Source organism: Dasypus novemcinctus, chromosome 24, assembly GCF_030445035.2.
Source record: "Dasypus novemcinctus isolate mDasNov1 chromosome 24, mDasNov1.1.hap2, whole genome shotgun sequence".
Lineage (NCBI taxonomy): Eukaryota > Metazoa > Chordata > Mammalia > Cingulata > Dasypodidae > Dasypus > Dasypus novemcinctus.
Window position 1 is genome coordinate 1119986 of NC_080696.1, and position 27275 is coordinate 1147260.

Sequence of the window (27275 nt, forward strand, 5' to 3'; positions counted from 1 at the left end):
CAGATTAAAAACAGTTTATTCACTATGTGACTTCTTTGGTATGTTTAAAGGTTAAATCTATGACTGAAGTCTCTTTTATACCAAAAACTATTATACTGTGAGTTTTTACATTTAAAGAATATTGACTGATGGCTTTCTCAAATTTCTGGCATTCATACATAGGGATTCTCTCCAGTTTAAGTAATCTCCTGTTGTCCAAGATTAGAATAATTAATGTTTCCTCATACATATATTATGATTTCTGTCCAGCATGAATTCTCTCATGCTTCCTGAAGGCAGAACTAAAAGTGAAAAGTTTTCCCACATAGGCAACATTCATAGGGTTTCTACCCAGTGTGAATTCTCGAATGTTTTTGAAGACTAGTATATTGGCTGAAGGCTTTCCCACAAAGATGACACTCATGGGGTTTCTCTCCAGTGTGACTTCTCTCATGTTGTTGAAGAGAGCTACGTTTACTGAAAGCTTTCCCACATACATGACATTTGTGGGGTTTCTCTCCAGTGTGAGTTCTTTCATGTTGTTTTAGGGTATATTGTCGAAGGAAGGCTTTTCCACAAAGATGACATTCATGGGGTTTTTCTCCAGTGTGAGTTCTCACATGTTGTTTTAAGGTATATTGTCGAAGGAAGGCTTTCCCACAAAGACGACATTCATGGGGTTTTTCTCCAGAGTGAGTTCTCATATGTCGTTGAAGACTACTATACAGACCGAAGGCTTTCCCACAAAGATGACACTCATGGGGTTTCTCTCCAGTGTGAGTTCTCTCATGTCGTTGAAGAGACGTATGATTACTGAAAGCTTTCCCACATAGAAGACATTCATGGGGTTTCTCTCCAGTGTGAGTTTTTTCATGTTGTTTTAGGCTAGATAGTTGAATGAAGGCTTTCCCACAAAGATGACATTTATGGGGTTTCTCTCCAGTGTGAGTTTTTTCATGTTGTTTTAGGTTAGATAGTTGAATGAAGGCTTTTCCACAAAGATGACATTTATGGGGTTTCTCTCCAGTGTGAGTTTTTTCATGTCGTTTTAGGTTAGATAGTTGAATGAAGGCTTTCCCACAAAGATGGCATTCATGGGGTTTCTCTCCAGTGTGACTTCTCTCATGATATTTAAAGGCATTATAATAACTATAGGTTTTCCCACACAGATGACATTCAAATGGTTTTCCCCCAGTGTGACATCTCTCATTTTTTTTAAGGGAAGATAATGTAGTGAAGCCTTTCCCACAGAGATGGCATTCTTGTAGTTTTTTCCCAGTGTGACATCTCTCATGCTGTTTAAGGGAAGAGGATGTAGTGAAGGTTTTCCCACCTAGGTGACATTCATGGGTTTTCTCTCCAATGGGAGTTACATTGTATTGCCTGAGATCAGAGCATTGGATACAATTTTTATCATTTTGGTAGCATTCATATGATTTACTTGTATGGCGAAGATGCTTATGTTGTTTAAAATAGGAGTAGTCACTGAGGACTGCTGGAGGTGGTTTCCTGAAATAGGATTTCTTTGTTAAGTGAATCAATGCATATTGGTTCACTATGGATGTGAGAGAGGAATCTTCTTGCAAAGAAATACTTTTAAAGGAATTCTTCTGGGTGTGAGATCTGTGCTGTGGGGAATCAGATGAGAGACTGTAAAACTTCTGAACATTTAAATGAATTCCTGCATTTCCCTATATATGAAACCTAGACTAATCCACTAGTGGTAGTCTCCAATTAAAATATCTGCCATGTTGGTTTCATATAAAAAGTATTCTAATCCATACACATAGATTTTCTCTATTATAAAAATCTAATTGCAGAGTTATCTGATCAATTTTGAGCTTCATGATGTTTCAAAGATTACATTTATGAAACCTGCTTATGCAATTTGATTTTTATGTGAACTCAAGTTAGAGTTTGTGCTTAGGTTTTTACTGAAAATTGAAACTATCACAAATTTTTGCTGGATTAGCACTTAATTCTAACATTAATTATAATTTCATGATTTACTGAATTCCTAATTTATTCCATCCTTTGGTATCTATTTGGAACACTAGAGTTTACAAAATTGAACTTACCAATGACATGACTTTAGAAGTGTCTTTCCTACACGTAGGTTTACTGAATACCATTTCTATCATTTCCCATGTTTTAAAGGCATATTTCCTCCCTGTAGTGATTGCAAAAAGCAGAATAAAATTTTAGAATAGTATCAGGGGAAGAAAAATTTTAAAAGTTCCAAATATCCTTTTCAGTACGTTTCCCACATTCACAATTAACTGGGAAAGAATATCAAAGTCATAAATAAGATAATTCTAGGACATGACAGTCAGAAAGGATTTTGAGAAATGGAATGTGAGAAAAAAGCTGGGATGTCAGTGAGGTAAAAAAGAGGAAAATATCTTCCAAGAATAGGAACAGGAAAAGGATTATTATGTGAGAGTTTAATTATAATAACAAATGAATATCCCTTTCCCAGTGCCAATGACACTCAAGAAAGCTTGAGAAATGTATGGAACAAACACATGTGACTAAAATTTCCCCATATTTTGAGATACATTTTAGAAATCATAACTCATACAAAGAAAACTGAAGAAATCATTACACATTTAAGGAATCCTGAAGTTAAAATATGCAAGCACATACTTTATCATGAGACCCCTCTTCTAATGCAGAGGTCTTTACAGCTCACCTGGATTCTGGTATTGAGGAGAAACTACTCCTTCTCTCGACACTTCTTCCTGTTCCAAATGGGAAAGCACATCCCTTTTGCAGACTTGATATCCTGTTTGTATGGAAAAAAGTTACCTGGATTTTGAGTTATGACAGTAACAGGGCATGATCATGATGTACATCACAAGTTACCAAAGAACAGGGTAAGCAATGAAGGTCAGCAATGCAACAATAACTTGAACTTAGATCACTGACAATATTTCAACAGAAATTGTAACTCTTGACTTTCTGCCCATTTCAATGAGGACCACTGTTTGTTGTTACCCATGTACTAGTAAAAAGAGGGACTGCAGAATTGTCTATACTCTAAATGATGAGAAGTCTGTTTTCAAAGTGATTGAATATTATGTTCAAAATAATCCAATTAACATAAATTCCCAAAAAATAATCTAAATTCTATATGGAAAAGGATATATGTAATGTTTCTACTACTGTGTTCTGAAGCCTCAGCATAGCACTTGGAGGAGAATACTTATATCAGCACAGCCCTGATTGTTGGAAATTGAAATTTAAGAAAGACATTAAACTGTGGTCAAGAAGATTAAATTCTATTGGAGTGAACTCAATGTAAATAAAAAATGAAGAAATAAATTCATTTAGGGATTGTTAGCACAACATAAATGTATTAAAATTATAAAATATAAAAATATGTAAGAAAGATACAGTTTGGAGAAGCTGATTTAGATATCTGAATTAAAAAATGAATGATGATTTATGATGAATATATAGGTAGATTAGATAGATGTTAGATAGAAAAAAGATAGATATAGGTGGTAAATAAATTTTGAGTCTCACCTATTGAGACCAGGTTACTGATATTCTCCAGCATCACTTCTCTGAACAGCTTTCTTTGGGTTGTGTCTAACAGGTTCCACTCTTCCTGGGTGAAGTCTACAGTCACATCCTTGAAGGTCACTAACTCCTAAAAAAATCACAGAAATTCGTTGTTCACACATGGCTATCCTTACCAATGTCTTGAGTGAGATGTACAAAATAACAGCACTAAAGAAGCAGAAACTGTGTATATAAAACTCAAAAGGTGTTGGGGTTCCAGAAACATCATTATCAATGCTGAACTTCCACCTGCCTTTCAGATGCACTCACAGGCACATACACACTCTGAACCCACAGCACCCCATTGTGAAAGAAAATCACATGACATAGGGTATGACCATACATTTGGAAATACCCAATAAATTTGTCATTATGCCTCTTTCTGCTAATTATTCAGTTTTCCTTTGAGCATTAATAACTAAATCAATATTTGTCAACAATTTTAAGTAAATTTACAGATATTATAAGGCAAGAGATATCGATTATATGTATCATTTTAAAAAATGGATATGGTTAGGTTACTCCCCTATATAGATGAGCTCACATTCCTCTCATTTATAAAATCATTTAAGAATGTTATGTATTTTGGCAAATGCAAGTTAATGTATCAATTGCTTTCTATCTAAACTCAATTCACAGGTCTATTATTCATTAAAATGACAGGGACCCTTGAAAACATAACCAGAATTCTGCAAAAACTAAATAGGTTACAAATCAGTAAGTCCTGATTTCCTCAGTGCTACATAGCTCAGGTATTCATGGTAATGTATAAATACAGATGGTTCAGTGTCACAAGACAGGGACACCTGAGAGAGTTGTACTGATATATGGCCTTAGACTGACTATTCCTGTGGTAGGAGACCTCCCAATCTCAACTTTCTGGGGTGTACAAAAACCAGTTTCATTGTCTCACTTTTATCTTCATGTCATCTAAGATTAAAACATTCCTGTTCATTGCCTCTGGCCTTTACAAATCTTAAAAAATTTTCACTGAGACATAAATTGTATTCTCTCTATTACACAGCTTCTGAAACCACAGCCACAATGAAGGAAAAAATAATTCTATACATGGCACCCGTTTATAAAGTTTGAATAAATTTAATTTAGAAAATTGAAGTTGGGAAATTTGAGCAAGTGTGGTAAGGAGAATTGTAGTTTTTAAAAAATTATTTCAAGAAAAGTGTATGTGTCTCAAATAGTTGGGTTCCTGCCTACAACACGGGAGGTCCTGTGTTTGGTTCCTGGTGTCCCCCTAAAGAAGATAAGCAAGACAACAAGCTGTCATTGGGATGGCAAAGTGTGCTGACACAAGATGATGCAATGACGAGACAATATGATGGCCTGGCATGGCAATCTGATGCAACAAGATGATGCAATGAAGAGACACAAATAGGAAACACAGTGAGAGACAAAACCAGCAAGAGAAGAGGTGGCTCAAGTCATTGGTTGCCTCCCTCCCACATGGGAGGTCCTGGGTTCAGTTCCTGGTTCCTTTTAAATAGAAGATGAGCATGCAATAAAGAGACACAGAGAGCAGACAGTGAGTATGAACAATGAGGGGGATTTAATCTTTTTTGCAAATATTTCAAAATGTACAAATACATTCCATCAAAGTTTAAGAAAATTAAAACTGGAGGAAACAAATACATTATTTCTAATTTCATTTAATTTACAAAACTTCTCATGTACTTCTGACAAATATATCTACCCCTACACCCTAGTACCTGTAATGGGCTGACTGCATGCACAGCTGAAAACTCAGCATCCCTTCTGACTGTAAACACCTCTTCTTACTCACCTCTGTCACCATTATTCATCATATGGCCAGGCCAATCTCAAGCACTAACATGATCCATAACTTCATTATTTATTCAATGAGGCCATGCATGAGTGAGAAAAAGAAAACTTCTGTAATCTTCTCAGAGAATACACAGCCTTAATGGTAGCTTTAACCAACTCTTGTAATTACCTTGGAAGATTACTCATAGATCCATACCTAACTTACCATAATTAATAAAGATATAAACTTAAGATAAGATCCCTGAATAACTCCTGAATACACTTGGAATAATCACACCAATAGGAGAAATCTTCCCATCTGCTGGCAACAGAGGTGCAAAAAAGAATTACCTACTCACATGTGATTGCATTGCCAAAACCTTGGCTGGCATCTATCTTCCTCTGGATTTTCACTTGCAACCAGATAAGCAGAAGGAAAGCAAAGCTGAGAATGGAGAAAGAAGTCTTAAGATTCAAGTCTTGACCACAATTTTCTAGGCCCCCCATCATGAATGCCAAAACTCTCACCTAGGAGTATCTCCTGCCCAAATGAAATGGAACATACGGTATGCTCAAGAGAAATAAGGAAGGACGCTCCTTTCCCAAGGTCAAGATGTTGGAGATCTTGTCTTCTCTGGCTAATAAAGATATGATTATCTCCGTATTATAGATAAAAAGATGAAAATCCATAAATTGCATGTATTAATTAGCCCATGATATTCAGACTTTTTTTTGAAAATATACCAATTTTACTCCTTTTTTGTTTGTAACAGCTTTTTATAAAGATATTTAGATCACATAAAAGGTTACAGTAAAAATATAAGAGGTTCCTAAATACTCCCACTCCCCACTACCCACATTCCACCAATATCAACAACCTTTTTCATCAGTGTGACATAGTCATTGCATTTGATGAATATATTTTGGAACACTGCTACCCAGCATGGGTTAGAGTTTAATTGTACTTTACACTCTCTCCCAGTCCATTCAGTAGGTTATGGCAGGATACATAATGTCCTGCATCTGTCCTTGCAATATCATTCAGGACAACTCCAAGTCCTGAAAATGTCCCCTTTTCACACCTCTTCTTCCCTCTCCGTGCCCTTACCAACTCCCGTAGCCAATGTTGCCACATCAATGATAGTTTCTTTCATTGCTAGAGTCACAATTCTATAGTACAATACCAGTAAGTACACTCTAATCCATATTTTATTCCTCCATCCTGAGGACCCCAGGACGGAGATGTCCATTCCATCTCTAAATCAAGAGTGTGCTTAGATCCCACATGGCTGTTGGAAGGGGTTCTCCTGCTTGTAGTTGTAGACACTCTCAGTTCCCTGGTGTGCTGGTTGACCATTCTCATCTCCCTGTTAGCTGACCTGGGTAAGTCCAAAAAACCTGAGAGCAGGTGTCACAACTTTGCTGAGGCCAAACTCAGCATGTAAATGCATTACCTTCCCCCAGCATGGGACATGACTCCCAGGGATGGGCCTCCCTGATGCCAAGTGATTACCACCAAACACCAGCTGGTGATGCAACTAGAAAAAGACTTGATTAAAAGAGGGAAATGGTGAAGAAAAATGAGTTTATATGGTTAAGGGACTTTGAAATGAGTCAGAAGATCATCAGAGGGATCACACTGAAGCACATCTCAGCAGGATCTCAGAGAAAGCCACAGAAGATACAACCCCAAATAGTGGTGCTCTTGAGAGCTACAGAGACACCCAGGTTCTACAGTCATGACAGATCATGTTCAGTGCCTTGTCAGTGGGCCCTACTTTGGAACTTGTGCTCCTGAATGTGATGGAGTTGGGCTCAGATGTGACCTCTCTACACATGCCTCTTCTGTCACTTACTGAACCTGTGGTAGGTGCTGGGGTTGATGTATGCTCAGGAGACTTGAATCTCTGGACTGTCCATGTGGTAGCTGGGCCCTGAGCTTCAACAGAATTGCAACACATGCTCTCTGGTTCACTGGAGACTTTCAATTCATTGCTGATTCCAAAACATAGGTATCCCTTACCCAAATCGCATCTGGAATTGGGTCCTCACCATAAGAGGAAGCAGACTGGAATCTCTCATTATAAATATTACTGTTTTTTTTTTTGTGATAGCATTGGTTCTCTCACATGCATTTCTGATTTTTGGATTCTCCCTCTCTGCTCTACCATGAACCTGACCTGGATACATTTGTCCTAAAACATCTTTATTCTTCCATATGTATAATGCAGCCCGCTCAACACTGAGTTCTACATCCCACCCAAATATATTTGGAAATCAACTAAGAAACTTAATATGTATTATTAAAAGAAAAGAAAAAGTATATATATACACACATATAATTATTATGAGATTCATCAGAACCAAGACTAACTTAATCATTTGTACCTCAATTATAGGAAAAAAGTGATTATATTCAACATTTTTTGAGAATTACGTATTTTAAAAATTTAATCTTCTCAGTACCCCAACTGATAAAGGCTAGTTTGCTCCTTTAACAAATGCCCTACATTAAGGTTCAGAGAGGTGAAGTAAAATGACAAATTTATATGGCCACTGAAAGACACAGCTAGAGTTTGAATTTTTTCTTCCTGTATCCCAATTTTGAGTATCTTAAGGGTTACATAACACACCTAGGTATTACATGGAATGTCACCTCTCATTTCAGTATTCAGATCCTCACACTGTTGTCAAAACTTCCTCTTCATAGAGTTTGTTAGTTACACACATGAACAGCAAACCTGTCCAAGGAAATCTCCTTTTCATTGAACCTGTCAGATTTTCTCGATGTTCTTGGCTAAGCTATAAGAAATTAATTTCAAGAGAAAACTGGGTTAGTTGGGTTAGTTAGGCTAGTAACTTATTAGGCAATGGTCAGAAGAGAAATGGGAGAAAATAACAGATCATGGAGCCCAAGTAAAGAGGAAGGGGCTGGAGAGTGATAAAGAAGGTTGACAGACTACAATTCCCCACTACAGATTATAAATCCCCAGGTTTACTTGTGTATTGATCCAGGTGAGGGGTGAAGAAGGCCAGAACAGTGGGCAGAAGGCAAGAACAGGGGTCAAAAGGCAAGAGAGGTTCAGATGGCCTTTGCACTTCCATTTAGAAACATTATCACACCCTTTTGCTAATGATGGGGTAGTCCCAGCTGTTTGCTGTTTGATTGACTCCCCCACCAATCTCCCAGGAGGGACCTATGATAGGGCCCCTGGAGAATATCTAGAGATTCACCTGACTTCAGAGGAAATATCGTTCAGAATGGGATTCTTGCAAGTTTCTCCAGCAGCCATCTTGGGAGTACCAATTTCCACATGTTAAACGGTGGTGGTTTTTCTTCCAGGTTCCAAATCTGTCTATTGATTCCTTAACTTGCCTGCTTCAAACCTACTTCCCAAACATTATCTCCCAACTTATGTAATATTTACTGCCAGATGTATTACAAGCATGCATATTTCAGCATATGTTTCATGAGAATATTTTTAAAAATTTTTTAATTTTTAATTTTTTAAAAGATACTTAGATCACATAAACGTTACATTAAAAATGTAAGAGAGGGAAGCAGATTTGGCTCAACTGATAGAGTGTCCACCTACCACATGGGAGGTCCAGGGTTCAAACCCAAGGCCTCCTGACCCATGTGGTGAGCTGGCCCGCACACAGTGCTGATGTACGCAAGGAGTGCCGTGACATGCAGTGGTGTCCCCTGTAAAGGGGAGCCCCATGCACAAGGAGTGCACCCTGTAAGGAGAGCCATGCCACATGAAAAAAAGTGCAGCCTGCCCAGGAATGGCACCACACACACAGAGAGCTGACACAGCAAGATGATGCAACAAAAAGAGACATAGATTCCTGGTGCCACTGACAAGAATACAAGCAGACACAGAACACACAGCAAATGGACAGAGAGAGCAGACAACTGGGGTGGGGGAAGGGGAGAGAAATAAAATTAAAAATAAATCTTAAAAAAAATGTAGGAGGTTCCCATATGCTCCCCTCCCTCCCCTCCCACAATTTCCTATATTAACATCATCCTTCATTAGTGTGGTACATTTGTTGCAAATGATGAGCACATATTGGAATACTGTCACTAAGTGTGGATTATAGTTTACATTATAGTTTAAACTTTTTCCCACGCATTTTGTAAGTTATCACAGATATATAATGGCCTGTATCCATCACTGAAACATCATTTAGGACAATTCCAATGTCCGCAAAATGTGACCATATTGAACCTTTTTAAAGATATTTTGATTACATAAACATTACATTAAAAAATATGAGTGATTCCCATATGCCCTAATTCCCACACATCCCACATCTTCCCACATTAACAAGTCCTTCATTAATGTGGTACATCCATTGCAACTGAGGAACACATTTTGTAGCATTGCCAATGCGCATGAATTAAAGTTTACATTATAATTTATTTACACTCACCCACACAATTCTGTAGGTTATGGCAAGTTATATACTAGCTTGCTCTGTCATTACAATGTCATTCAGGACAATTCCCAAGTTTCAAAAATGCCCCTTTATTACACCTGTTTTCCCTCTCCCATCCCTCAGAACCTCCAGTGGCCACTGTCTCCACATCAATGATATAATTTCTTCCACTGCTAGGATCACAATAGGTCTAAGGAGAAAACCAGTAAGTCTACTTTAGTCCATAGTTCATTCCCCAGTCCTGAGGATTCTGGGATGGTGATGTCCACTCCACTTCAAATTAAGAGAGGGCTGTGGGTGGGGCAAGATGGCATCTGAGTGAGTGCACCTCATAATCTCTCCTGCAAAGAAGTGGCTGAATAGGGTTGGAGTCCTGCTGGACCAGGCTGTTTTGGGTGCTTGCAGGGCAGGAGGTGTCTGGATGTCGATTTGGTGAGACAGTGACAGAAGAGATTCCTGTGAGAGGTGGAATTTTGGGTTTCTGACACAGAGGTCAGAAGTTGTGGGTGGGACCCCTCCCCTAGGGCTGGCGCCCGGCCGAGATGATCCCTGAAAACTTTGTTGTGCTGCGGTGTTCCTAAACTCTGTGTTAACCAGATGAGTGGTTCCCAGGTCTGTATCCCCTAAACCCTGGTAGCCCATGCTCCAGAGACTCACACACCTTGAGTCTGCAATATCATGGACTTCCCATTCCTGAATCCACCGTGCCCTGAAGTCCATCTGAGGTCCTTGATTACCCTAGCCCTCTGCATTTTTTCCTTTTTCTCTCCTTGAGATTGGAGGAGTGTACCAGCTGACCTGGGAAGAGTCTGGGAAGAAAGGAGAGGTGAATTTGCTGAGGAAGCCTAATTTACCTAAACGTCCTGGGATAGGAAACTTGGTCTGTGACAAGGTAGAGTCAGAAAATCAATTAGATTTCCCCTAGAACACCGAAGGGGAAGGGACAATAGGAGGTGTTATCGAAGCTTACATAAGCATATTTGGGGTTTCCGGTGAGTTGTAGGTGATCTCATGCTCAAAATAAAGAGTCATAGTCTTCTGTGTTGAGTAGGTTCAACAAGGACCCACTTGTATCTCTACCAGACCTCTCAGGCAGCTTTCCTGCTGCCCTGGGAAAGAGAGAAGTGAGAAAGGGAGAAAGGCAGAAGGTCAGATCCCTAAGCGTTCTCTTTAACTGCAAAGAGGATTCCTAGCTTGAAACATTGGTTCCTTTTTTTTTTCTTCGGTCATAGTTGCTAATATTGTATTGTCTCCTGGTGTTTCTCCCATTTTATCCCCAAGGTCCATTTTCATTTATATAGTTTTTTTCTCTTTTTCATTTTCTTGCTTGTTTCCCTTCCTTTTCTTTGTCCCCACCCCCTTTTTCTCTTCTCTTTTTTTTCCTTTTCTTCTTTTTCTTCTTTTTTATTTTATTTTCTTTATATAATAGGTGCTGCAGGGAGTGCTTCACATTTGCTCTGTTTCCTCATCCTCCATTTCCTCTTTTCAGTGTGTATTGATTTTGGCCACCTACACTATCCCCTTTCCCCTACATCTTTCTATCCTCCATCATCTACTGTTTCTCTTACATTCCACCTCCCTTTCTTTGGCCCCCAAATTGTCTGACTTTTTATTTCTAATACCTTTGTTCTGCTTTCTGTCTTTTATCCACTCTTAATATTATTGTCTTTCTTTTCTCTTTCCCTCTCTCATGAAAACACTGGCTTTTTAATTCATACTATATTCCTTCCCATATTCAGTTGACTGTCTCATTACAGGTACTCTATTTACTGCTATAACCTTACACAACTTACATGAGTCTAATACATATTCTTCCAGATCTCACATTGTTGCTCTGTTAACATTTATTACCAATACTACTTTATACATTTTCTTTTCTTACTCATTTTGCTTTCCCTGGCCCTAATATTTTCCTTTAAAATGAACTTAGCCTGCAACAAGAAAACAGAGTAAGAAGAACAAAGTGACAAAGAGAAGTCATAACACTTATGCATGAACAACAACTAATTAATCCCCAAGACTAGACAAAGAAGCTAAGGAACTGATTAAAACCATTAATATAAAATGATGACCAGGCAGCAACAAAACACTGCAAACCAAACCAATAATTGGGAAAATATGGCCGAATACAATGAACAAACCAAAAACCAGGAAGAGGAGCAGAACATCGGACAAGTAATTAAAGATGTCAAAAGATATATTAGAGACCAACATAATGAAGTAAATGAGATTAACAATATGATGAAAAACTTGGAGAGAATACAGAAGAAATTGTAGACATACGCAAAAAAAATAACAGATATGACGGCGATGAACACCACAGTTCAAGAAATCAAAAATACACTCTCAGCAAATGGCAGCAGATTAGAAAAGGCAGAGGAGAGAATTAGAGATGTGGAAGACAGTACATCTGAAATCAAACAGATAGTAGAACTGATCGATAAAAAGATAGAAAAAATCCAGCTGGGACTTAGGGACCTGGATGACAATGCAAAACTCACAAACATACATATTATAGGCATCCCAGAAGGAGAAGAGAAGGGAAAGAGGACAGAAGGGGTGTTGGAGGAAATAATGGCTGAAAACTTCCCAAATCTACTGAGAGAGATGCATGTACATGTCCAGGAAGCACAACGCACCCCAAACACCATCAATCCCAACAGGCCCACTCCAAGACATATACTTGTCAAATTATCCAATGATCAAGACGAAGAGAAAATTCTAAAAGCAGCAAGAGAAAAGAGAACCATCACATACAGGGGAGGCTCCATAAGACTAAGTGCTGATTTCCATCTGAAACCATGGAGGCAAGAAGGCAGTAGTATGATATAGTCAAGATATTAAAGGAAAAACATTTCCAACCAAGAATACTCTACTCAGCTAAGCTGGCATTCAAAAATAATGGAGAGTTCAAAATATTCACAGATAAACAGAAATTAAAAGAGTATGCTAACAAGAACCCTGCCCTTCAAGAAATACTAAAGGGAGTTCAGCAGGAAGACAGGGAAAAAAAGGAGAGGCAGAGTTGGAGGAGAGTGTAAGAACAACAAAAAAGACAAAAAGAGAAGGAAAAAAACAAACAAAATATGACAAACACAAGTCCAAACAAAATATGGCTAACATAAATAATTCCTTGAAAGTAATAACACTGAATGTCAATGGATTAAACTCACCTGTCAAAAGATTCAGACTAGAAGACTGGATAAGGAAATACGACCCATCTATATGCTGCCCACAAGAAACACATCTTAGATCCAGGGATTCAAGGAGGTTGAAAGTGAATGGCTGGAAAACAATCTTACAAGCAAACAATAACCAAAAAAAAAGGCAGGAGCAGCTATATTAATATCAGACAAAATAGACTTTAAATGTGAAACGATTGTGAGAGACAAAGATGGATACTACATATTAGTGAAAGGGATAATCTTTCAAGAAGAATGAACAATCAGAAATTTTTATGCTCCTAACAAGGGCACCTCCAAATATGTGAGGCAAACACTGGAAAAGCTAAGTGAAAAAATAGATGCCTCTACAATTATAGTGGGAGACTTTAATATACCACTATCAACTTTGGACAGAACATCTCAAAAGAGAATCATTAAAGAAACAAAAACTTTGAACAATATATTAGAGGAGCTGGACCTAATAGACATAAACAGATCATTACACCCAAATACAGCAGGTTATACATTTTTCTCAAGTGCACATGGATCATTTTCCAAGATAGACCATATGCTAGGCCACAAAGAAAGGCTCAATGAATTCAGAAAGATCAAAATCATACAAAACAGTATCTCTGACCATAGTGGAGTGAAACTGGAAATCTGCAAGGGCCAGAGGGCCAGATTTCACACCAAGATATGGAAATTAAACAGCACACTCTTAGAAAAACAGTGGGTCAAAGAGGAAATCTCAAAAGAAAGTAATAACTACCTTGAAACTAGTGAAAATGATAACACAACATACAAAACTTATGGGATGCACCAAAAGCAGTACTGAGAAGGAAATTTATAGCCATAAATTCATACATCAAAAAAGAAGAAAGAGCAAAAATTGAAGAACTGCACATTTGGAGGAATTAGTAAAAAAACAACAAAGAATCCCAACAGGAAGAAGAAAGAAAGAAAGAACAAAGATAAGAGCAGAACTAAATGAAACAGAAAATAAGAAAGCACTTGAAAAGATAAACAAAAACAAGCACTGGTTCTTTGAGAAGACCATTAAAATTGACAAACCCTTAGCTAGACTAACAAAGAAAAAAAGAGAGAAGATGCAAATACACAAAATAAGAAATGAGAAAGGAGATATCACCACTGACCCCAAAGAAATAAAGACTATCATAAGAGGATACTCTGAAAAACTATATTCCAACAAAAATGACAATTCAGAGGAAATAGAAAATTCCTAGAAAAACACAAGCACCCTATATTGATGAAAGAAGAAACTGACGATCTCAACAAACCAATCACAAGTGATAGAATCAGTCAATAAAAACCTCCAAACTAAGAAGAACCCCGGGCCAGACAGCTTCACAGCTGAATTTTACAAAACATTCAAGAAAGAACTAATGCCAATCTTGCTGAAACGCTTCCAAAAAACCAAAACAGAAGGAACATTACCTAACTCATTCTATGATGCCAACATTACCCTAGTACCAAAGCCAAACAAAGACACCACAAGAAAGGAAAATTACAGACCAATTTCTCTAATGAACCTAGATGCAAAAATCCTCAACAAAATACTTGCTAACTGTATTCAACAACACATTAAATGAATTATGCATCATGACCAAGTGGGATTCATTACGGGTATGCAATGATGGTTCAACACAAGAAAATCAATCAATGTAATACATCATATAAACAGACTGGAAGAAAAAAATCACATGATTATATCTATAGATGTAAAAAAAGCATTTGACAAAATACAGCACCCTTTCATGATAAAAACACTGCAGAAGATTGGAATACAAGGAAATTTTCTGAACACGATAAAGAGTATATATGAAAATTCTAGAGCCAACATTATTTACAACCATGAAATCCTTAAATCTTTCCCTCTAAGATCAGGAACAAGACGAGGATGCACATATTCACCTCTTCTATTTACATTGTCTTAGAAGTACTTGTTCGAGCACTGAGGTAAGAACCAGATATAAAAGGCATTCAAATTGGAAAAGAAGAAGTCAAAATTTCATTATTTGCAGATGACATGATCCTACATGTAGAAAACCCTGAGAGGTCTACACCAAAGCTTCTAGAACTCATAAATGAGTTCAGTAAAGTCACAGGTTATAAGATCAATGCACAAAAATCAGTAGCATTTCTGTACACCAATAATGAGCAAGCTCAGGAAGAAATCAAGAAACAAATACCATTTACAATAGTAAATATAAAAATATCAAATATCTAAGAATAAATTTAACTAAAGATGTAAAAAACTTATACACAGAGAACTACACAACATTTTTCAAGGAAATCAAAGAATACCTAAATAAATGGAAGAATATTCCCTGTTCATGGATAGGAAGACTAAATATTATTAAGATGTCTATCTTACCAAAACTGATCTACACATTCAATGCAATTCCAATAAAAATCAATACAGCATTCTTTAAGGAACTAGAAAACCTAGCTATGAAATTTATTTGGAAAGGAAAGAAGCCTCAATTAGCCAAAGATATATTGAAAAAGAAAAACGAAATTGGAGGAATCACACTACCTGACTTCAAAACATACTACAAAGCTACAGTAGTGAAAACAGCATGGTACTGGCACAAGGAGAGACACACAGACCAATGGAACTGAACTGAGAGTTCTGATATATATCACCAAATATAGAGTCATATAATATTCGAGAAAGCCGGCAAACACTCTCAACTGGGAGAGAATGACCTATTCAACAAATGGTGCCTGGAGAACTGGATATCCATGTGTAAAAGAAAGAGGATTACCATCTCACACCTTATACAAAAATCAACTCAAGATGGATCAAAGACCTAAATATAAGAGCCAAGACCATAAAGACTTTGGAAAGGAGTATAGGGAAACATCTACAGGACCGTGTAATAGGAAATGGCTTCATGACCTTCACACTAAAAGCACTAGCAGCAAAAGAACAAATAGATAAATGGGACTTCCTCAAAATTGAAGCCTTCTGCACCTCAAAGGAGTTTATCAAGAAAGTGAAAAGAGAGCCTATGCAATGGGAGAACATATTTGGTAACTATATATCTGATAGGAGACATATAACCTTCATATATATAGAACTCCTATTTCTCGAAAATAAAAAGACAAAAAAAACATTTAAAAATGGGAAAAAGATTTAAACAGACACTTCTCCAAAGAAGAAATACAAAATGGCTAAAAAGCACATGAAAAAATGCTCCAAATCTCTAGCAATTAGGGAAATGCAAATCAAAACTACACTGAGATACCATCTTATTCCCATAAGATTGGCAGCTATGAAAAAAACAGAAGACTACAAGTGCTGGAGAGGATTTGGAGGAATGGGAACATTCATCCACTGCTGGTGGCAAGCAGAAGGATCCAGCCATTCTGGAGGACAGCTTGTTTCTCAAAAAACTACCTATAGATTTGCCATATGACCCAGCAATTCCACTGCTGGGTATACACCCAGTAGAACTGAAAACAAGGACACAAACCGATATATGCACACCAATATTCATAGCAGCATTGTTCACTATTGCCAAAAGTGGGACTCAACCCAAACGCCCATCAACAGATGAATGGATAAATAAAATGTGGTATATACATACAATGGAATACTACTCAGCTTTAAGCATGAATACACTATAAACACATGTGATAACATGGATGAATCTTGAGAACCTTATGTTGAGTGAAGCAAGCCAGGCACTGAAGGACAAATACTATATGACTTCTGTGATATGAAATAAGCAAACCAAGCTGCCTCAGAGAGCTAGAGACTGAATGATAGGCTTAAAGAAAATTGGGGGGTAAAGAAGGATGTAAGCTGACACCTACATGGGTGAAATCTATGATAAGCTGGAGGTAAGTATTTGTATAAGGGATAAAATGGGGGAATAGGATTACCTTTGGATGGGGCTTTGCAGGCTTGATGAGGGCTAGGGATGGGAGGATGGATAATATTGCCCAAGAAATTGGAGGGAGGGTGGGGCAACATACGAACATAGGGGATTGTCAGGTATTTGGTTGAGAGTATAATGCTGAGAAAACTTTTTAAAAAATCTAATAAGGAAGGTTACCTGCTTAAGATGCTTAAAGTGGATAATCTGATGCAGGACAGGCTCCTAGGGAGTGTGTGAGTGCTCATTTTGTCATAGTTGGTTATATCATTGGATAGAGACCTATATAATGAGAGTGAAGGTATACCCACATCCTGGGAGGACTGATGTTCTCAAATAGAGGGAATTGTATCTCTCGAAAGAAATGGTGGCTCCTAATGCATTAGGGCAGTTGAGCATGTCAAGTCCTCAATGCTGTTGCAAGTATCTCTGAACATGGCCCTTCAAGCAATGAAGATTGACTGTCACTGTGGGCCCTAAGGGAAGGGGGAAAGAGGTATTGAATAGATGAAATCAATGTAACTGTGTGGGCAATACAAGTGTTGAACAAGATTACGCAAGAATGGATATAAGACATGTTAAATTATACCAAAAATATATAGGGGCTGATAGGCTAAAATGTAAATGATAATGTAAAACATAAGATAACTAAAAATTTAGAAAATTGTGTAGTTTAAAATATAAACCACTATGTAAACCCAAATGATACCTTGTTTGAAAGCTATTGTCTCAATATCTGTATATCAGTTTCGGTAAATATAGTATGAATATGTAAGAAGATTATTGCTGTGGAAGGGAAAAGGGTTTTATGTTGGATATGTAGGAGTACTGTATATTGTATATATGAATTACTGTGATCTAAAACTTTTGTGAAGATAAGCTTAATAATTAGGGGAAAAAAAGGAAAAGATAGGATGCAAACACTGAGGAAAAGACGGAAGAAGTTGGCTTGCCAATTTGCATACAGGGCAATACTTATTGCAGTGATGGAAGGCAAAACATCAAAAACAAATCTTTTGTATTTTTAAATTTTTGATACCCCAATTTATTTTTACCTTAACTTTTCTAAATTAATATGTATTCTATATCTAACCTTTAAACTGATCCCTATATTCCATTTTACTATTAATAGAACCTGGCAATATATTGGGCTTCATTTTTGGAGAAGTTTTGGATCACAGAGAGGTTCAACAATGGCAGGGGAGGAATACTGGTGTGGGATGTTATTGACAGGGGACACATGGTTGGCAGGGAGTTCTCCAGGGCATATATCCAGGGTACGTAAAAATGTTTGGATATTTTCATAGTGATTACATTAAAAACAACAACTGAGGGAGTGCTGAGTTCCTAGTCAGGGGAGCTCTATCACAGTCCCTAAAGGAACAGCAACAATCCCCCAAGTTCAATGGCAAAGACCAAAAAAGAAGGAAGGTTCAACAATGAGCCCTTGATACTAATGACTATGCTTGTGAGCCTGTGCACCTGAAATAAGAACAAGGCCTAGAGTTGCAGGTGCCTAAGAGTTACCTCTTGAGAGCCTCAGTGTTGCTCAAATGTGGCCAGTCTCAAAGCCAAACTCAGCATGTAAATGTGTTGCCTTACCCCCAGAGTGGGATATGACTCCAGGGGATGAGCCTCCCTGGTGCCGAGGGATTACTACCAAGTACCAGCTGATGATGTGACTAGAATATGACCTTGAATAAACGGGTCAACTCAGACCAGCAGAATATCTAAGTCAACATATAATACCAGGAATTATAAATGCTTTTGGACCTGAATCAAGGGGGAAATGGAAAGGACAAATGAGTTTATATGGCTATGAGTCTCCAAAAAGAGCCAGGAGGTTATCAGAGGGGTTGCCTTTATGCACACCTCAGCAGAGTCTGAGAGACAGATAAAATAGACACAAGTCCAGGTATTTGTTCTTGTAAGGGCTACAGAGACCCACAGATTTTATGGTCATGGCAGATGGAGTTCAGTGCCATGTCAGTTAGCCCTACTTTGGAGTCTGTGTTTCTGTGTGATGGAGCTGGACTCAGATGTGATCTTTGTCCACAAGTCTCTCCTGTTACTTTTACCAAATCTGTAGTTGGTGCTGGGGTTTAGTGTATACCCAGGGGACCTGAGTCTCTGGACTGACCATGTGATAGCCAGGCCTTGAGCCTCAGCAGACTTGCAAATCCTACTCTCTGGTTTATTGGACTTACCGCACTCAGCTAACATGGAGGTGAAGAAGGTCAACCACCACGCCAGGGAGCCAAGAATGCCTACAACTGAAAGCAGGAGAATTGCATCCGGCATCCATGTGGCATCTAAGCCCCCTCTTGATATAGATGTGGAGTGGACACAACCATTCCAAGGTCCACAGGATGGAGGAAAAGAGTATAGATTAGAGTGGACTTACTGATATTCTATTCATGAACTATTGTGATTAGTAATCAGAGAAAATGTGGCATTGGTGTGGAGAAAGTGGCCATGGTGGCTGCTGGGGGAATGGAGTGGGAGGAAGAGATGAGATGTGGGGGCATTTTTTGGGGTTGGAGTTGTCCTGGGTGGTGCTGCAGGGACAGTTACCGGACACTGTATGTCCTCCCATGGTCCACTGGGTGGACTGTGGGAGAGCGTGGGCTATGGTGTGGACCATTGGCCATGAAGTGTAGCAGTGCTCAGAGATGTATTCACCAAGTGCAATGAATGTCTCACGATGATGGAGGAGGTTGTTGTTATGGGGGGAAGAGTTTGGTGAAGGGGGTAGGGGATATATGGGAACCTCATATTTTTTGAATATATCATTAAAAAAATAAATAAAGACAAAAAAAAAAAGAGGGCTGTGATCCATTAGGGCTGATGAATGGAAAGCTCTTGCTTGCAGCTGTAAACTTTCTTGGTTCTTCGGTATGGATATTGTCCATTCTCACCTCCTTTTTAGTTGTCCTAGGTGGGACCAATGAACTGGAGAGTAAATGTTGCAACTCCATTGAGATTCAGGGCCCAGCTGACACAAGGACAGCCCAAAGATTTAAGTCTCTTGGATGTACAACTACCAACTCTAATACTAATTATAGGTTCAAATTCAAGAACAGAAGAGCCATGTGTAAGGAAATCACAACTGAGTCCAACTCTATCACCTTGGGGAGCATAAATTCCAAAGTAGGGCACATTGGCAAGGTACCAAACTCCTGATCTATCTGACCTGACTATAGTATCTGGATGTCTTCAGAGACCCCAGCAGCCCTGCTATTTGGAAAAGTATCTACTTTGACAGTAAATGAGATCCTGCTGAGACATGCATAATGACAACCTCTGAAATGACCTCCCAACCCACTTTGAGTCTCTTGGCCATATAAACTCATTTGTCTTTTACATTTCCCCCCTTTTGGTCAAGGTCTTTTTCCAAGAATATTTCTGATGTCACTGTATTTACCCAATGTGTCAATAGATAACTTACTACTTTCCATATCTGCCCAAATAGGAAGCGACTTTAATTTTCTATCATGTATTACCGCATGTGACACAACACATTACTAAGCTCTCACTTTATGACTAATACACAATCACAACTCCTAGTGCTTTCAAATATATCTGGGAAAAAGACTATATCTTGATAATTGAGTCATTCTTCCATCTCCCATAATCATTTCAAGTCCCGTAGCTTGAATCCATATGTTCTCACATTTCATATTACTTTTACCAGTGTTGATTAATCCCATAACTAGGTGACTGATGTCATTTTAAAAAATCACCTCAACTTAGCACCACAAAGTCTACAGTTATTCCTGCATTCATACCCATTAGTTACTCCTTCTCTCTCATTGAAAAGCCTTGTCACCTGTTTTAAGTTGAATATCTCCAAGAGAATTACAGGCTTCCCTGTTCCTTTCTGAAGTCATTACTAGCAACTGCTCTCTTATCACACTCAATCACCTCATCATTTAACCTTATTGTTTCTTTTCTTTTATGAACCAAAATGCCCCTTGTGTCTATTTCATCTCTTGTGCCTGATCCTCTTTTCCTTCTTTCATAGTCAATCTACATAAGCACTTTTATGCTTTACTCACACACCTTAAAAATGAGTTAGTAGCATGACAGGCTTCCTCTTAAGTAAATTATGCCACCATCTCCAATAAGCTCCCCATGAATAAATTCCATGTGTGTGCTTCAGTCTATAACTTGGAAGTAAAGAACTGGACCTTTTGGGAACTTTCTTTTTCCTAGATTTCTCTGACATTTCAGTCCCGAGTGTATTTCTTCTTGTGTTCTGCATGGCCGTACTCGAACAGGATTATTAGACCATCTCAAGGCTGAATTGTACGTAGCCCCCTTTCTCTCCCACTTCTGTACACTATCATGACAATCACACATCTATTCAATTGCTTCAATTTACTCCACTGTTGGCTCAAAACTGAGTGTACATCTCTATTTTCATAGGTAAACGCAAAAAATCCAACATAACTCAAAACAATAATACCACCAGGAGCCCACAAATCTAAAATAAATTCTTTTTCTAGAGTTAACTCTCTGATTAACCTAGATGTCACCCAAGGTGAATATAATCAAGATATGCCACTTTAACAAAGTATTTCCTTCAAATTAAGTAATTTTAAGTTAGGACTTCTCCAGGCATCCAAGGATTGAATAAGAATTCATTTCTCAGAAACATTCAAACACATTCATATTAGTTATTATTTCAGCACTGAAAACCATAACTACCCTTCATTTCTGTGGAAATCCCCTCAAAAAACTTCCCACATCATCCTCATGGTCTTTTAGTCTTCGTTTTGTCATTTCCTGAGAGATCTCTTCACTGAACCCCAACCAAAAGTATCCTTTGCCCTTCCTATATAGCCTATATTAAAATTCTACTATTCCTTCAGGTCACTCATATAATTTTTCATTGTACTATTATTCATTTGTTTTTTTCATATTTTGGTCTCTCCCCTGGTCTAAATTCATAAAATCCTTCCTTGAGTGGTAATATATTAAAAGAGTCTCCCTTTGGAAATGAGCAAATAGTTATAAACCCAGTTATATTATATATTCACAATAACTTTACCTGACCTCAGATTGCCTTTATCCAACCGCCTGTAGTCAAATTAAATAACACACTCTGATTAAAAAGTAAATCATTTACAAAATAAATGAGTACTTTCCCACCTGGTTAAAATTCTCTCCCTTATTCATGAGAATCCAAATGGACTGAGAATGCAGGGAGCCCAAGTCTTCATGAGGCTGCTTTCATCACAAGTGTAGTTCAGAGCTTCTTTCTCTCTAGAAAAACCAGCACTTTGATGGCAAACTCTCTTTTAATGCAGTTGTAACAGCATCAGTCCTATAATTCAAAAGACAAAATTAGATTAACACAATGGTAGTTAAGATAAATCTACTCAATGCATACTTTGTGTCATTCACTTCCTTATAAAACTCTCAAAACTAACCTTTCTGTTTTTTCAAAGATATGTCACACTTTTATGGATTTTGGTTGTCCCGGGCAAGTACTCTAAAGCGCCTACAGCAAAAAGTTTCTTATTAATCTGTCTATCTAAGAGGAATGGAAATCTACCAATATTTTCTGAGTCACCATGTGACTATATTTGTGCTGAAGAAACAAGGAAAATTTTTATTGTTCTAGAGTGTGTATACTTTACTATCAAGCACACACAGATTGCATAAGGCAGTCATCCACAATTTTCTTCCACCAAAAAGGATGAACTCTGTACCCTTACCCAACCCTGCTTTCCATCAGAAGGAAATTCAGTGAACAGTTATAACAAGGGTTCTTAACCATTTTTGTTCCAAGGACCCCTTTGCCAGTCAGGTGAACACCATGGACCCCTACTCAGAATGTAACAGCACATAATTTTATGACACAACATCAGCATGTCTTTAAATTAAAATTTTCAATTCAAATTCACAGAGCCCCTGAAAACCTGCCCCTGAAATCTCCACAGACCCTGGTTTAGAGCCCCTGATCTACAGTGACTTCATCATGCTCTGGAAGCAAAGAGGGTTCCTCACATCTGGTATGCCAGTTGAAAATTGTAGACAAGTAAGTTATCTCCTTTCTGCCAGTTTATTCCCATATACAGTTACTACTATTAAGATAAAGGTTTACACAAAAAGGACTGAGCGTGAATATTTAAAAAATGCACTTGCATATTTTCATGCAAAAATAGCCATTAGTAAAACAGGCATAATTATAAACTTAAATTAATGCTGTCTGAATTAACTGAAGAACCTAGCATTTACAGGCCCCAAATTTTACCTTAGGTCCTCTGTTTATTCACAGCATTTATTTTAGGAAATTCAAATTCTCCCCATATGAAATTTTTCCTGGCAGACCTATCTCTGGGAATAAATTGAGAACATTGTTGCACAATGACATGACCCAATTCGTAAATCCTTAATGCATTATGCCAAAGATTACCTTCAACAAATGAAGGACACTTTTCCTATTCCACATGACAGACATTCCATTAATCATAATCTGACACCAGGATAATGGATCTACTGGAAATGACACATACAAATACAGCCCTAGATCCTGATTAAAAGGACCTCTGCCAAGTATTCCTAACTTCTGGTAATGCAAATTTATTACAGGGTGTTAAGCCATGGGTCCACTTTACTCAAATAAATGTTCTATCAGACTCCTGGACTCATTATGGAGAGTTAAAAACCCAACTAGCCAGGAAGAGAAGTAGACAATGTCACACAGTAGACTACTTAATCCCAAGGTAACAGATCAAATGCTAGCATAAACAAGTCCTCACATAGACTCCACCTTACTAATACTCATAATACATAAAATCTTTATATTTCATTATGTTTTGCCCTTGCACTGGCTTGGAAAGACAATGTCATTGTCTGTTTCTACAAGGACTTTTCAAAGGATTGTAACCTTATAAACTGTTTGAATTGTCACCATAAACCCTGATATATGCACATTGCAAGGGACCCCATAGTTCTACCCATAACAAATTTCTTTTTTATCCCAAATGGTTCAGTCTCTTCAGATCAAATTGCACAATTTGGTTCATACCAAATGTGATTACTAGACCCAAGCCTTCTTTATTCTGCTTTAAAATTTCTTGGACCTGGAACCTTGTAACCAAAAATTAAGAATTAGCTTAAGTTTATGATTACTGAATCATTATACAGATGTTTTTTCCCCTTATTTTTCACTATATTATAGACTAGTCCAAAGCTCATACATGAAATTACTGAAACTGGCTAGGTCAACCTCACCTTTCTATATGGCTATTTCAAATGAGCCACAGCCTTGTGTACACATACTATTGTGATGGTTATTACAGTCTGATCTTACTTTGGTTTATGGTTATTTGAAAACTAGGTTTGTGTATATTTACCATTGTGATTATAACCACTCCACCCTCCCCTGTTTGAAACCATAAAAACCCTAAACTCCTCAAAATCAAGGAGGCAGATTTTTGGGTCCTTGCTAGACCAATGATCTCTCTGCTTGCCTAGCAAATAAACTTTCTCACTTGGACACCCAGTGTCTCGGGAATTGGTCTTTAAAGTGCATTGGAAGGAAAGTACCTGTTTTTGCTCAGTGTAAACCACATAATAGACACAACTGATTGAGAGAATTATAAAGATATCATAGAAGAGTTTGGAAAACTTGCCATAATAGTCCACATACTTCCAAAAACTCCAAGTTATATTAACAATCCATGTCCACTTTCAGGTTTAGGTTACTGGATCTGCAAAATATTCACAATACAAATAAATTTTGATAAGCTTTTCATTTATAGTCTCAATAAGACAGACCCTTGGATACTAAGGACAAATGATAGTATTCCTACTAATAAATCTACAAACAATATCACATTGACTCTATTTACATTGTTCTGCCAGGCAATCATTAAAAAATTTATTTTCTAAGATTTATTTTATCTATTCATTTCTCCCCACCCCATTGCCTTGCACTCCCTGTCTGCTCTCTGTGTGTTCTTCTATGTCTGCTTGTCTTCTCTTTAGGTGGCACTGGGAATTGATCCTGGGACCTTAGAGGAGAGATGTGCTCAAACTCTTGTGCAAACTTAGTTCCCTGGTCTGCTGCATCTCTTATTGTCTCTCCTCTGTGCCTCTTTCTGTTGCATCATCTTGCTGGGCCAGCTCTCTGTATGGGCCAATTCTCAGCACTCCACTCAGGCCAGGTCACTATTATGGCCAGCTTGCCTTTCAACAGGCAGCCCTGGGAATCAAACCCTGGACCTCCTATATGGTAGGTGGGAGCACAATCACTTGAGCCATATCCATTTCCCCAGGCAGTATTTTTATTTTGGAAATGTTATCAGATATTTGACTGGGTTGTAAATTACCTTTATAGTTGATAAAATGCCTGGGCAATATGCATTTGGTCACCTCACAGTCCCTTAGGAATTTATAATAAATCTGAAACTTCTCATTGGACTACTCCCCTCAAGCTACAGTTTCAGGGGAAAGAGAATTTACCCAAGGAGGTAATGATTCTGGGTTTGGTTCTTTGGGCAGATTGCTGCTATCTTGGCTTAGGCCTAACACAAATGAGAACAGGATTAGACTTACAATAGGAGAAATTACTGAATCTACTGCTAAAGCTATAGCTGCACAACAAGTCATTAGTTACTTATTACTTATTACTTGTTATTTATTAACTGTACAAGGAGGCATTTTTGTCATTGCCGTTGTATTTGGGTACATACTTCTGTGGAAGTTAAGGTAAAAGTGAATGAAATAATTAAATGCACTACATGATTTAAATGGGTAAGGCCTTCCTTTTGATCACTTTGATTTCATTTGGGTCAAAACATGGGAGCTCGGGTTAGGCATATACTATGAGGTGGGCATTTGGACCTTTTATCACTCATTGTATTCATTATAATCTCCCTGGTGGACTGTTTTTCCCAAAGATTTGAATGTGTGTCACCAACCACTTGTGACCCAGCAAATGATTTCTTTATGTCTGGAATGACCTAAAAATTATGATCATGTTAAAACTGACATCATGACCATCTATGAGCCCAACATGAAAACAACTTGCAAATATTACCCCAAGGCCTTAGGCAGTAAATGAAAACGGGTTCAACACCTTAAATTTTTATCACAATTCTCAATGGCTGACAGCCAGATCAAACTGGGGTAAGTTAAAGAAATTAAGCAGACCCTAGATGGAGACCTTTACGCTAAGCCCTACATCAGCAAACTGAGGCTTAACTTAATTCCTATCTCTTATAAGCCCTCCTTTCCCCAGTACAGGAAACATAACAGCCTGCCATAACTTGCCAGTTTTTCCTCTCTTCCTTCTTCAGGAATCTTGATCTGTTCTCTTTGTTTCTGTGTAGAATTTTGTCCCCTGCTCCTATGATTTGTTTAAAGTCTCTTCCTCACTTGGTTCCCCATTTTCCTTACACTTTTCATTTCTGGAACTCTCCAGTCCAGTAGGTGTTCAGTTTAATCCTCCCTCTTCGTTTTTCCTCTGTGAGACTTTTCTACCTAAAGTTTCTTCCCTGCTAGGTTATCCTGCCTCGGATACTCAGACAGCGTCATTGCAGAAAGGTGGGACCCTCGGAAAGGTCCATTCTGCATTTAGGGAATTCAACCCGCAGAAACTGGATGTACTGAGTGCACCGCTCAGCCACAGCCAGTCTGCTAAGATTTTATTCCCTACCCCCCCCCCCCCCAAAATGGGGGCCCTTTTTCTTCCAGCACCCCGCAGCAAATTGTTTTCAGCACTGGGTCTCTGTGCCTGGATACGCACGGGGCCCCAGCTCACTGCTGTTAGTTCCTTGAAAATCTCTTTCCCGGGTGAGAGGGGTCCAGGCTGCTTGCTGCAGAGCCCAGAAGCTTGCAGGGCCCCCGCTGAGAGGGAAGCGAAGAGGACCAGTTGGTCCCGGATAGAAGTTTCCTACCTGACACTTTTCTCTGTCTTCAATTCGCGTTTGTGGAGCCCCTCTCCAGTCTCTACCATCTCCAGTCTCTACCATCTCCAGTCTCTACCATCCTCCACAGTTTTTGCGGAGGTGTTTTCAGGGTACGGCTTCCGGCGCTGGTTGATGACGTCACTCTGCCGTCACTGATTTTTTTTTTTTCCCCAAGAGTTACTAGAGATTGAACTCAGACCGCTTATATGGGAAGCAAGATCTCACCCACTGAGTTACATCCACTCTCCAATGAGAGTTGATTTATTTCGTTTTTTTATTTTGTTTTTAGAAGGTAACAGGGATTGAATCCAGGGCCTCATACATGGGAAGCAGAAAACCAACCACTTGAGCTACATCTACTCCCTCATTTATCTTTTTCTAACTTTATCTCTACTTCAAAAAATAAAATAATATACAAAGGCGGCTTAACAATTTATGGAAGCATTAATCTAAAAAGTTTCTGTCCGGTCACATTTATCATATTTAATCCTAAAAGCAAACTCAATTAT

General features: G+C 38.2%; 1 protein-coding gene across 4 annotated transcripts; it reads right to left on the reverse strand.

Annotated features, from left to right (window-relative positions):
* Positions 1–26906, reverse strand: LOC105745645 (zinc finger protein 596-like). 4 transcript variants are annotated; one of them, XM_071211504.1, is made up of 9 exons: positions 26755–26878; positions 24487–24564; positions 21995–22169; positions 5854–5963; positions 5685–5770; positions 3508–3634; positions 2672–2764; positions 2058–2149; positions 1–1607 (listed from the first exon to the last, which is right to left on the reverse strand). In XM_071211504.1, exons 5-9 carry the CDS (start codon positions 5715–5717, stop codon positions 327–329), a joined length of 1626 nt encoding a protein of 541 aa, XP_071067605.1. In that variant the 5' UTR covers positions 5718–5770; positions 5854–5963; positions 21995–22169; positions 24487–24564; positions 26755–26878; the 3' UTR covers positions 1–326. The 4 variants fall into 4 exon arrangements, with proteins under 4 accessions (XP_071067605.1, XP_058143408.1, XP_071067606.1 ...); XM_058287425.2 differs by having other exon boundaries at positions 24504–24564; positions 26755–26872; XM_071211505.1 differs by lacking the exon at positions 5854–5963 and having other exon boundaries at positions 26755–26866.
* Positions 26907–27275: the final 369 nt, after the last annotated feature.